The sequence below is a fragment of the Ascaphus truei genome, chromosome 22 (genome assembly GCF_040206685.1).
Source record: "Ascaphus truei isolate aAscTru1 chromosome 22, aAscTru1.hap1, whole genome shotgun sequence".
Taxonomy (NCBI): Eukaryota; Metazoa; Chordata; class Amphibia; order Anura; family Ascaphidae; genus Ascaphus; species Ascaphus truei.
Genome location: NC_134504.1, coordinates 14,275,692 through 14,288,907, shown reverse-complemented (window position 1 = coordinate 14,288,907; position 13,216 = coordinate 14,275,692). Strand labels below are relative to the sequence as shown.

The window sequence follows — 13,216 nt, the reverse complement described above, 5'->3', positions numbered from 1 at the left end:
AATGAATGGTGTCAGTAACAGTGGGAGCTCTTCTGCCTGCTGTGACCCTCAGGCCTAGGAAGGGACACTGATCTTCTGCTTGTGTCTCGGCAGGAAACCGAGAGGCCGGGGAGCGGGTGTGACCTGAAGCCGTTGGGAGCCCATCTTGACGTGGGGGGTGCACATCTGACCTTCTGAAGCTCAGGACAGCACACACTGCGGAGCTTGGGGTCTATAGGCGAAGGTTTAATTGGTCTTCTCTCTGTTTGCTGCTGTCCAGGAAATCTTTCCAGTTGTGTGTCTGTGTCATTGGATCCTCACCTTTGTGTCTTCTTGGGGAGGTATTATCCCAGAGTGTGTGTTGTGGTTAGTGTTTGTACATGGAGCGAGCAGTGTGTTCGAGCTTTATGTTGGTGTGCAAGCACCTAGGGCGGTGTGTATGTGTGCAAATGCCCAATTCTGTGTGTCTGTGTGCGGGGTATAGCGTGATTTCATGTGTGCGTGCCACAAGTCTCAATTTGTGAGGGCATCCTCAGAATGGCAGCATTTAAAACAGACTTTTACGACCTCTTCGGTCGCTCCAGGAGTCACTGGGCCACTAATGGATTTACTGACTGACCCCTTTCTTCTCCGAGCTGGTTGGAGCAGCTCTCGCCGATGCCTGTTCCATGGTTTTATCATTAGTCACTAGCTGGCGATGGACGGTTTCCCCTCAGCTTGCAGTGTGACTGTGAATATTTGTTCATAGACTTGTGACTTCTCCACCCCCCCCCCCCAAGAAGTCTGTAAGAGGGGGGACGGGGGACACCTACTACGCGGTGGCAGATCCCTCCAACCCCCGAAGACACTGCCTTCTGTGCAGCGTGGCATCATTTGACTGTCTTCCCTTGGCATTTTATCCCTTCTGTGCTGCTGGTATTAACCCTTTCCCGGCCAGCGGGGCTTGCAACGCATGGGTTAACGAAACATGCAAGATTAACCATTTCTCGTCGGGGGGCTCTGCTTTAAGGTCTACTTATGATGAAAGGGATTAACGCGGCGTGCTGAAGAGAGTTGTCTTATTTAAACCCTATACATTTCACCGCCCCCCGCTTGATCACTTGCCCCCTTAATCCAGCCCAGGGATGGCCAACTCCAGTCCTCAAGGGCCCCCAATAGGTCAGGTTTTCAGGATATCCCTGCTCCAGCAGAGGCGTTTCAGTCGAAGAGCATGCTTCAGCACAGGTGGCTCAATCAGCCACTGATTGAGCCACCTGTGCTGAGGCAGGAATATTCTGAAAACTGGACCTGTTGGTGGCCCTTGAGGACTGGAGTTGGCTACCCCAACTCTAGACAAAGAAAAGGCAGGCTGGCCCCCGCGCTGCTCGGTGGAGGCGAGGGACTGACCAAGTCTCAGAGACGTGAATATGACTGGCATTGCCTGGCAGCACCTTCTGGTGCAGCAAAGGGCTGCATGTTTTAAAGCGCTGGCACTGAACACCGCATTAGGTTCTGAACCACCATTCAAGCGCCCGATTCCCTGCCCAGCAGAGCTTAGTCTGGGGGGGGAGGGGCAGCAGGGAGGACACAATGACTTGGGGGGCTTGATTAGCAGGCGCTTCACTTGAATGCAGACTCGCCATCTGACAAGCGTCCGGGGCGGACATCCTCCATCAGTACGTACTGACATATATTGCTAGGTGTGTCTATATAACAGTAATATAGGTGGATGTGTGCGAATATTTATATTTTGTAACAGATTATAAATGAACGGTGTATCGTTCCAAGTCCTGCTGTTTGTGGGTGGTCTCTGGAGATGTGGGCCCCCAGAGAGACCACGCACCTGTGTATATATAAGTAGGGGAAAAGGGCCACTGTACAAAGGATTTATTTTTACAATGACCTCAACGTTATCGCTGCTGTGTGTGTGTGTGTGTGTGTGTGTCTACAAACGTACACATTTAGTCTTTATTTCGCTCTACAAACACCATGCAGATAAATAGAGGGCGCTAGAACAGAATAAGTGACTCAAACATGAAACGTATGATTCACAAAAACAAATTCCTGCCCTGAAGATTTTAAGATTTATATAAAACACACACACACAGATATATATATATATATCTCAGTACCATGTTAGCCGAGCTTTAATAATAAAAAATGAATAGACGATACCATACAGGATCAGGTCATAACCCTGTAATAGATGATATAGATTATGTATATATATACACACACACACACACACACACACACACACACAGGTTTATTTTTATTTTTTTAGCAGAGATACATTGTGCCTGTAGTATTCTATGTACAGTGCGACATACACTGGCACTGCTATATAAAGTATTGTTGTGAATTGAGGCGTTTGGCGGTCACATGGTTGAGTTCTGGTTCACGACCCCGAGCGAATGAAATGAAGCATGAACCTCCAGCCTCTCACCTCTCCCAGCAGCGCGCACACCCACGGTTCCGGGCGGTGCCTCCCCGCGAGGGCGGTCGGCGGCGGACCGGACATTTCCTTGTGTAGCTAGAGCTGCCTTCCGCAACTATTTTTGTAAAAATGTTGAAATGTGTTCCAATGTTACAATTGTATCAAGTGAATGAAGAGAAAAGAGGATGATATACCTATGTTATTGTTGCCAAAGAGATGTAAAGAGGTATATATGTGGCATTAGTTTTTATTTCTGTTATGGAATACTTTGTGTCCTTGTTTTTACGTTTCATGTCCTTTAGTTTGAGGTATATGATAAAATGTGCAATGACGGTTCAATAAATTGCAAGAGGTTTTTTTTTTGGAGCGGTGCGTTCACGTATTGTTTCTTGGGGTGTGTGATCTTTAATAGGGTGACCCCCGGGACTGTGACACTGCATAAAAAAAGGAGTCCAACATTATTAACCCCGTGACAACCACACGAGTCAGCAACGTAGCCGATTCTCCACAGTTGAATGCAATAGTAAGTTTCGCAAGTGTCAAACCACAGCTGCTGACATCATGGCAAGAAGGGGCCTGGGGGAGGTTATATTTAGGGCTTTGTGTTCCTCTCCCCCCCCCCCCCCCCCCCCCAGAGAAGTCAGTAACAGGCAGCATGACAGACAGTGGAGAGACCAGAAGAGGTTCTGATCCGATAAACACAACCCAACGAGCAGCACCGAGACCAATAAAGCCACATGTGGGTTAGCATCTTCTCTGATAAATGACCCAGGTTATTTTAGCAAAGTGCTCCACGTGTTACTGAAGCTTGTGTTTAAGAGACTGAGGAGCCATCTTTTATTACTGTGTATAACGAGCAGAAGGGGCGGAATAGCTGCTCAGTCAGATCAGCACAGCAGTCTTTACAGAATTAATCTATATACTCCAGACCCGGGGCGGCCAACTCCAGTCCTCAAGGGCCACAAACAGGTCAGGCTTTCAGGACATCCCGGCTTCAGCACATGTGGCTCAGTCATTGACAGCCATCTGTGCTGAAGCAGGGATATCCTTCTGTTGGTGGCCCTTGAGGACTGGGGTTGGCCACCCTGGCTGCAGACCATGTGGTATAACTAAGGTTGCCAAGTGCCGAAAATACTGGACTGAAATGGTGAAAGGTGCGTCAGGTCACTGTGTCCAGGGAGGTAATACCGGACACATACATGTCCAGTATTACAGTACCTCTCATTTCTTACTGGCCAGAGTATCCAAATACAGGACAGTCCAGTTCAATACCGGACACCTGGCAACCCTAGGTATAAGGCTCTCATAAGGAAACTGCATGAAGGTCTTGTGCTGGGTAAATGGGATGGTTGCTGTGCTTGGCATCATTTTGCAGAAAAGGTGTTAAGCAGAATCAGAGGCAGGCACCTGGGGGGTGGGGGGGGGGGGGGAAGGGGAGGTGCAGGTGATGCGTGAGAAGAAAGATTTTGAACAGTGAAACCTGTGTGCAGATAGAACAGAGGACATGGGAGGGGGGGGGGGGGGTGAAGAGAAGAGCCCTGCATCTTTTCAGGCAATAAAATGCTCACAATACAGAAGAAGTTTTACATACGAAGATAAATTTTATTTTTCAAATGTATATCGGGCATCAAATATCAATTCTTTTATCCCCAAGACAATGAATGCAGCACAGATATAACCCTATTTACAGAGTGTCCTGGTCTAGCCACTTTCACCCCTTATTTTGCACTAGTGGGGAGGCAGTGATGCTTAATGTCACCCATAGCCTACAATGCTGGGGGATGGGGGGGGGGGGGGATTCACCTTTGGTTTTGGGTAAGCTTCAAGTGCACAGGATAACGTTACATAGCAACCTCCAATAGGAAACATACAAATTCCTTAAAAGTCCCCCCGAATGCAACTGTATTCCAGCGGTTGTACGCATTGGTACTGAGTATCTTTATCAGCCGAACCGCTCAGCTCTACATTTCTAAACTAGAAACGGTGAAGATTTTTTTTTAAAAGCATTGTGCTGTGCAGCAAACCAGATGAGTACTCTGTCTGCGTACCCAACCTGATCCTACTGTCCATATTTTATGGAGAGTGATTAACGGCTTTAACGAAGAGGAACAACACAGGCCCCATCCAGAGCGTTAACACTGCATCCGAGCGCGCACAGCCATCCAGAGCGGTAACACTGCATCCGAGCGCGCACTGTAATCAAAGATGTTAACACTGCATCCGAGCGCGCACAGCTGACCTACAGCCAGGAATTTGTGAGTTAATGCTAAATAACACTGCTGCAGCAACTAACTAGGAAGCATTCATGTGCAGTGGATCCCAGGTTCTGTTGATTTAGTCGTATCCCTGGAATTGGACTCACAGAGTGTAATGGACCACGCACACTATAAGCCCACAGGACACCATGCAAGCCAAGCTCTGTAGCTTACATGCACCCATTCTACGTACTCTATGTAAGGCTGAGGCCCCAGTACCTCAGCCTGTGTATAAAGAACACATCTATATACACATTTCTTGCCTTTAACGTCATTCTTGAAGCACATGGCTCTGTTCATGTCTTAGAAAGTGCACTGTAAAGTTTAAGGGATTGGGAGTTTTAAAGATGGCAACTCTCTTGGGCGGCATCCTGCATGAGAGATTACCACAGTGATGGGAGGAGGGATTGGGGAATTTGTTTTAAATGCTTAGAAGGTAACATTGTTTCAGTAAAATAATGGGTGCATCCTGTCAGTCTGTGTAAGCTTTGAAACGCGTGGGTTCAGCGGTTGAGCATGCATTGAGCACCGGTATCTCTATTTAGGCCACTGACCAAACGACTCCCAAAGTCTGGCCGGACATGTGAACGCAGGCTCTGCAAAACCAAACCCGCTTCCTGCTCACATTGATGCTTTCAAACCCGAACCCTTCATCAGCCTGAGGGGTAGAGCAATAGGCTGCCGGCCCCTCTGGCAGGGAAAGGGTTGAACACGTAGTTATACTGACCAGCACAGGCCACAAGTGTAGTAAGTGTCCCCCTCCCTTCCCCCAGGAGGAGAGGGGATGGGGTGAAAGTGCCCAAGTACACCGTACGATATGCGGGTTGCTCACGCCCAGGTCACCCCCTTTTGCCCAAGAAGAGAATGTTGGCATAAGTGCCATGAGATGTGGCTCAGGCCGGGGTCTCCACTCTACTGGTGAACGAAGTGCTGTGCTCACTGGCACAGGGTAAGTGCATCCCCAGTGGTCTAGGGTCACGGAGCATCGGCGGAGGTGCGGGAGTTATGGAGGGCGACTGGAGAGGGTCAGTTCACGAGCGGAGCAGATCGGTCCTTGGTCACCGTGGGTTTCAGTCGGACTTCGGTGAAAGGGTTTCTGTTTAGAGATAGAGAGAGGTGTGAGGTCTGGGATTGGAACCGGTTCATGTGGGAATACACATTTGGGCGGCGCAGTAAAGAGGAGAGAGGCGGGGATATGGCAAAGCAGACACATGCCATGTATGGGACAGATCTCCAGCGCTTTTTACTAAAGGATACCTTCAAATAGTAACAGCGCACAGACCCTTGCCAAGACTGCCATTGTGACGCTGCGTGGTGCCCACTCCCAATGTCTTCTAATAACCAACAGGGGACTAACCTCATAATAAAAAAGTTTTAATCCCCTGGGCATTGGTGGGGGGGAAGAGGGGCAGTCTCTGGGGAAGAAACATTAGGGGTGATATATAGCGAGCGATGCTCTGCCATAGGTAGCCTTCTGCCCTACTGAAGTGTATTCTGGTGCCAGAACGGATCTTATAGAATAGCACCGCTTAATATACATGGGCCTAATGTTGGGGTTCTCAACTCCAGTCCTCAAGGGCCCCCCCCAACAGGTCAGGTTTTCCGGATATCCCTGCTTCAAACACAGGTGGGTCAATCAGCCCCTGCCTCAGCACAGGAGGCTCAGTCGTCGACTAAGCCACCTGTGCTGAAGCAGGGATATCCTGAAAACCTGACCTGTTGGTGGCCCTTGAGGACAGGAGTTAAGAACCCCTGGCCTAATGTCTGGAAGCGAGTCCCCATGCCCACTCTACGACGGCCAGCACTGAAACTGGGAGACAGAGCCAGTAACAAGATCGGGCGCAGGGCGACAAAGCTGCGCGGCGTAGAGCCCCGAAGCCCACATTTGCGGCGTAAAATGCACGTGCGTTTATATATACACACTGCATGTACCATATACCTTTTTTCTTTCAGCTCATCATGAAGTATTTCACACGTTTTAAAAAGTGCACTCTGACGTGACGTCCACACGCTTAAGCAAGATCCTGTATGACAGCTGCACTAATTTGGGGGGTTTACTGGATTCTGCCCCATGGTAATATAGAGGGCATTAATATAGAACATAAAGGGGGTTACAGCGATCATATGGGGTTCTCTGATGCTATACATGGGAAACGAGAAACCTCCCAGTTCAACACACGAGAAAACATTATGAGTTGTGACACATATACAGCGGACAAGAACATATTACACACATATACAAGGAGGAGCACAACCATGACATTGTGAAGACAACATATTTATCATACTTCACGTGAACAGTTTTCATGACCATGGGGTGGATCCCATTCATTAACTGCATTCATTAGTTATAAGTCACAGCGGAAGGAAAGATGGAATCCAGAGGAGAGTTACACGCAGGATGATAGGCTGCGTGAAACACACACACACACACAGACACACACATTAGACGTTGTGTGTTGTATACGGCTCGAGGTTAAGGAAACATGAAGCAGGTATTAGCAGGAATGTTACAGCGGAAAACGACCCGCTGCACCTTGTAGCAGCAAAGTACCACATGAACCCTGTGTCAATAAAGCAAATAAGCACATTTCAATCTCATAAATCAGGGCCTGCTTATAAAATATATGTGTACAGCAAATAAAAATACCCCGTGTGAGCACATTCACAATGTCTCAGAAAGGTCTGCCTTTCCCCATTATCTCTTGGCCTACACGGCTTCCACTGCAAGGGATTCTGGGTAATGACATGCAAATGAGCATTGTCACCTTTTGCTTCATGTCCATTTTAACATGGGACCCCTATAAGCTTATACCTGCCGCATAACACAGCTTTTCAGCACAGCCTGGGTTACAGAGGTGCAGAGCCAGTAACCCTACTCGCAGACGGCTGTTTCGACATTTTGGGTCTCATCAGTGTGAGGTTGGTTACACTGGCTGTGCAATGTGAAGCTGGATAAGTTTGAACCACACCTTATATAAGTTATGGTGGGTAAATAGATTTGTGGAATGGAAGGTTAAACTCCCCCACGAGTTACACATGAAACCGCAAGCTGGGGGAGCTCGGGCGTTTGGGTGACAGGCTCAGCATGTGCATCGGTTATCACCCTGAATACGTCCTGTGTTTGAGGGCCATGCATGAGACGGTAGGACATGCAAGAAGGTCTCTTATAATGGAAAGTGATGGGGGAATGGCCCGACCCGGATTTATAAGGTTGGGGAAAGAATCGTGGTTCTTCCCTTTGCTGCCAAAGGGTTCTGCTTTGCATAGGACTAGAGCAGGAGTGGCCAACTCTAGTCCTCAAGGGCCACAACCAGGTTACGTTTTAAGGATATCCCTGGTTCAGCAGAGGAGGCTCAATCAGTGGCTCAGACATATTGGCTGAGCCACCTATGCTGAAGCAGGGATATCCTTAAAACTTAACCTGATCGTGGCCCTTGAGGACAGGTGGCCACCCCTGGACTAGAGTACGTTGCTGGCCCCTTTGCCAGCTGAAGTTTTATAGATAGAAAGACCCAACAGATGGAGAGTAGTGGCATCAGCATCATGTCCCATCCGGCAGGAAGTGTGCGACAGGAAGGGGGGTTCTCAGTGTGGTGCAGATTAGTGTTCTGGGTTCACCTGAGTAGAAAGCATGAAATGTTATCTGGGGGGGAAAGTGTGCGGGGGGTGGGACACTTCCAGTGATCCAGTCTGACTGCGAGGAATCCTGCAGGTCAAGGACCTCCTGACCCAGGACTAAAGGGGTTGTGTTATCAAGGTGCCAGACAACACCATTTAGTTACTGTGCTTTGGAATTCTTTGTGCATCCCAAACCTACCTTATTTAACCAGGTTAATGCCAGAATAGCATGCGAAGGGGTTATTAACCTGTTTAATGCCATACGCCTCTTGAATACAATGTAAATGCATCTCAAATTATGCCTTAAGCAGGCGGCAAACTTCCATTTTATTGGCTGCGCTGGTTATTTACAAATAAAACGCCACTCCTTAGGGATTGTGTAATTCGTGCTTTTAACAGCGAGCCCCTGGTGTATACAGGTTTTCCAGCTGCCTCTGGGATGTATCCAAACAGGTTGGACCACTTTGGCTACTAAAACCAGGGCAAGAGATTTAATAACCGCGAACAACCCGAGGCTGAGCTTGTAAATACCGCGGGCTAAAGATGATCAACGACATTCAGATAGTTTGAATAATCCAATGTCCCACTCGGATTTTAAATCCTGGACTGGCAGAGTATGTTGCTAAACACCAAAGGCAGCTGGGAAACCTATAACAGGACTGCATTAAAAATGGAGTCCTTCCCAGGAAGAGGGGATGCTGATGAGAATCTGTGTAGTGTGTTCATGTTGGGGGGGGGGAGGGGAGGAACCAGATGTGTGAGGCCCCTATCTCCCCAATTAATGCTCTGTAAAGTAGCCCTGCATTAAATTGTAATACACGCCTGTGCAGATATAGTATATGATAGTATAAGCCTATGTAAATACATGTAGTTTTCCCATTTATCCCCACAGTCAGAGCGAAGCACATGGAACAAGTAAAATAAGAGAGCTTTTCAATTCTTCTTCTTTTTTTTTTTGACACGTTAAAAAAATAAAAACAAAACAAAAACTTACTAACTCTACACGGCACATCTCAAAACTTGGCAACTGCAGCTTCCAAACTGTAAGACAAACAGAAATGCAGTTTGTGACGGGGGTTACAACGCCCACATGGATGCCTGGTACACTAATCGTTATGCAGCTAATTAAGAGTGTGTGTGGTGGTGTATAAATAGGAGCGAGGCTTCCCACGGGGTACTGTATGTTCCTCCGAGTGTCTCCAGAGGGTACATACACACAAGTGAAACAAGCAGGCGTTGTACTGCAGTAGATAATCCGTGGCCACTTCCTGCCCTATACTACCAGTGTTTGTTGCGTGGCAGACGTGTCCAACCCTGGGCGGAATTAAAGCAGAATAAACAATGTGCCACGGAGGTCAGTGCTGGAAGATCACCTTTCTGTTCACATCGGACTTTGTATCTCAGCTTCTTTGCACTTTGGTCTCTTGCAGTTGCTGTTCTCATTGGAGCAAGGCAATTTTGCAGCTACATTTATGCGCAAAAGGAAAAGGCCTTTTTACCCAGAGTCTCGGCATCAAAGTGTATTGACATACATACTTTGCTTCTGGGTTGAGAGTTGGGGAGTATCAGGAGGAGGAGTTACAGGCTGCACCCATTATATTGGGATGTAGCAAATTCTGCATGTGTACCTCTCAGATCTGCTCGAGTGCAAACTTTAATCATTTTGTCTACCTTCGGAGAAGCTGTAACTGAAATGAATTACTCACATCTGAAAACAACGCAGTGGGCAAAGCAGATATTTATTTTAATGGATATACAGATCCACGTTGGCAAGAAGCAATGGTGGTAGAATTCAGGTGAACCCTCCAAGGATTTAACCAACCCCGAAATATGGCAGATGGGGAAAAATAGGCCAAAAGGAATGTAGAGCAGGGTAAGGCCGTGCGTATAGCGCCTGCGACGTCACCGCTAGCGAAAGTTGTATTTTGCTTTGCGGCGGCGCGGGCGACCAGGCCATTGATTGGTTCAGGGCTGCAAAAAAATCGCGTCGCTTTGTTGCCGTCACGCTTACTATAAGCGCATGCGGCGGGTGGCGGCGGCGGCGACAATGCATTTGTTTTCGGACGATGTCGGCGGCACAATAAGCGCGGCCTAAGGATGGGAAAAAATGTAAAGCAGTGGGTGAAAGGCCACAAGAAAGATGGAGGATCTTAGGCTGCGCTTATAGTGTTGGCGACAGCGACGTCGTGGCAAAACAAATGCATTGCTGCCGTCGGGTGCGCTTATAGTAAGCGCGACGCGATGGAGCGGATGGATTGATCGCGATCGCTGGAAGTCATCTCTATTTGATTTTCCAGCGACCGGCACATCACCAGCACTATGAGCGTGGCCTTAATCCCCTTTCTTCCAGTAACACACTTCTCTACAGTCTACAAGGAGCTATAGACCCCTCTAACTAAGGCTGCGCTTATAGTGCCAGCTACGGATGATGCCACCCGTCTCCATTACAAAAGTTGTAATTTGAGTTTTCGAGACATCTCTTGCTACAAGTGGAGTGACGGCAGGCAAGGGAAAAGACAGAGGGGAAGGCAGAGGGGCGGAGACAGGAGAAAGGGGGAAGGCAGAGGGGCGGAGACAGGAGCAAGGGGGGAAGGCAGAGGGGCGGAGAAAAGAGCAAGGGGGAAGGCAGAGGGGCGGAGACAAGAGCAAGGGGGGAAGGCAGAGGGGCGGAGAAAAGAGCAAGGGGGAAGGCAGAGGGGCGGAGACAAGAGCAAGGGGGGAAGGCAGAGGGGCGGAGACAGGAGCAAGGGGGAAGGCAGAGGGGCGGAGACAAGAGCAAGGCAGAGGGGCGGAGACAAGAGCAAGGGGGAAGGCAGAGGGGCGGAGACAAGAGCAAGGGGGAAGGCAGAGGGTCAGAGACAAGAGCAAGGCAGAGGGGCGGAGACAAGAGCAAGGGGGAAGGCAGAGGGGCGGGGACAAGAGCAAGGGGGAAGGCAGAGGGGCGGGGACAAGAGCAAGGGGGAAGGCAGAGGGGCGGAGACAAGAGCAAGGGGGAAGGCAGAGGGGCGAAGACAAGAGCAAGGGGGAAGGCAGAGGGGCGAAGACAAGAGCAAGGGGGAAGGCAGAGGGGCAGGGACAGGAGCAAGGGGGAAGGCGGAGGGGCGGAGACAAGAGCAAGGGGGAAGGCAGAGGGGCAGGGACAGGAGCAAGGGGGAAGGCGGAGGGGCGGAGACAAGAGCAAGGGGGAAGGCAGAGGGGCGGAGACAAGAGCAAGGGGGAAGGCAGAGGGGCGGAGACAAGAGCAAGGGGGAAGGCAGAGGGGCAGGGACAGGAGCAAGGGGGAAGGCGGAGGGGCGGAGACAAGAGCAAGGGGGAAGGCAGAGGGGCGGAGACAAGAGCAAGGGGGGAAGGCAGAGGGGCGGAGACAGGAGCAAGGGGGAAGGCAGAGGGGCGGGGACAAGAGCAAGGGGGAAGGCTGAAATGGAGGAGGTGTAATTTCTGTTTGTATGCTGAATTTACTTTACTTTAAATTACGGGAGAATTTACTATTTTAAAGTTGTTAATATAGTGTGTTTCACTTGAAAGACACACAAACACACCTCTCCACTCACACACACATTCCCCCTCTCCCTGCATCAGAAGCTATCTGATTGGTTTATAGCCTGTCACATGGTGAGACCTGTGCTGTAAAAATCAAATTCTACTCACTAGAGATTTAGATCGTTCCGTCGCCCTTGCGTCCACTATAAGTGCACGTAACGGATTCAATGCATTTGTTATGACGCAACGTCGCCGTCACTATAAGCGCAGCCCAAGGAGGGAATAATGGCATTGCTTGGTATAAACCCCCACTCTGTAGTTTGCATGTGGCTCCTGTTGACACTTCTGACAAACGTTTAGGGCTATATGAACTAAGAGGTATTCCACCATAAACACACCTGGTGCTGGAGGACTCCTTACACCTCACAGAAGCCAATACGTTACATCGGGGTATTCCAACTGAAGATTGCATAGCAAACATGGGTCTTTATCCCTCTTACTTAGAAGAGGGCTCGCTATGGCTCATGGCATTGTTGAAGCACTAGGATGAGGAGAGTCTGGTTGAAGAAGAGAAGATCTTTGGACCACGGCTCATGTTGCACTAGCAGAGAGCATGGAAATACCCGGTGGTGTGGCTGCCCCACCATTACACTTTCAGGAGGGCTGTATAGTGATGGCAGGAAGAAAGAAACATTTGCTTTGAATATTCATTGGCATCTATGAAGAACTTGCTTAATGTTCTTGGAAAAAGTATAACCCAAATCTCTGACTCCGAGGCTTTTGGATAGTTTACATGCATTTACTCCATACCCCGACAGCAGCTGCCCCTTCCATGGAAGAAGAAGTTCTGCCAAACCGGATGTCTCGCCATGTTAAAACAAACATGCCCTGACCTTGAAAGAATCCCCCAAATAATTACACCAGAGACAATACCCAAAGTTGGCAGTTATCGGGCCATGCTGTGCCGGCGGGATCTGTAACACATTTCAGAGCAATGCATTGCTGGCCCGGCGAGCAGCCAAGGCGGTTTAATAACCCCAACAATTATTCCCCTTTTATCTAAAATCGAAAAAAAAAAAAAAAAACTATTTACTTTTATTTTTGTTTGTTTGTTTAATTTCTGAAAGTGATCAGGATCCGAGACGTAGGTTGGGGGTTGGGGGGGGGGGAGGGGGAGAGAATATTAGCAAGACCACTGCTGCTGGCAGCATCTTCCCACAACTGATACACGTGACCCAAGCTTAATGACCAACACGAGCAGAAGACCAATCGAAAACCAAGAAAGTCTCGTCACATTCAGTGTATTTTTTTTTTGCCTTCACCGTTTTCGCTCAATTTTTTTTTTTCTGTATTCCTTACCTCCAAAAAATGTTTGGCGAAATTGAGTTTCTCCCCCATCGTTTAAAATGAAATCAAACCAAAAATCGAGTTTGGCCCAAACCAAAACATTTTGTATGAGAACCAA

General features: G+C 48.8%; 2 protein-coding genes across 6 annotated transcripts in view; one reads left to right on the top strand and one right to left on the bottom strand.

Annotated features, from left to right (window-relative positions):
- The window catches only part of AATK (apoptosis associated tyrosine kinase), a 41,333-nt gene extending 38,572 nt beyond the window's left edge, over positions 1 to 2,761 (top strand). For all 3 annotated transcript variants that reach the window (XM_075580044.1, XM_075580045.1, XM_075580043.1), the window contains one exon: positions 94 to 2,761. In XM_075580044.1, coding sequence (XP_075436159.1) covers positions 94 to 122 — 29 coding nt within the window. In that variant the 3' untranslated portion in view covers positions 123 to 2,761. The remainder of the gene's footprint in view (positions 1 to 93) is intronic.
- A 1,212-nt stretch (positions 2,762 to 3,973) lies between these two features.
- BAIAP2 (BAR/IMD domain containing adaptor protein 2) overlaps positions 3,974 to 13,216 on the bottom strand; it is a 71,097-nt gene continuing 61,854 nt past the window's right edge. For 2 of the 3 annotated variants that reach the window (XM_075580046.1, XM_075580049.1), the window contains one exon: positions 3,974 to 5,746. In XM_075580046.1, the coding sequence (XP_075436161.1) occupies positions 5,677 to 5,746 (70 nt within the window). In that variant the 3' untranslated portion in view covers positions 3,974 to 5,676. Of the gene's footprint in view, positions 5,747 to 9,265; positions 9,313 to 13,216 lie in introns of all 3 variants that reach the window. The other variant, XM_075580047.1, reaches the window with a different exon arrangement.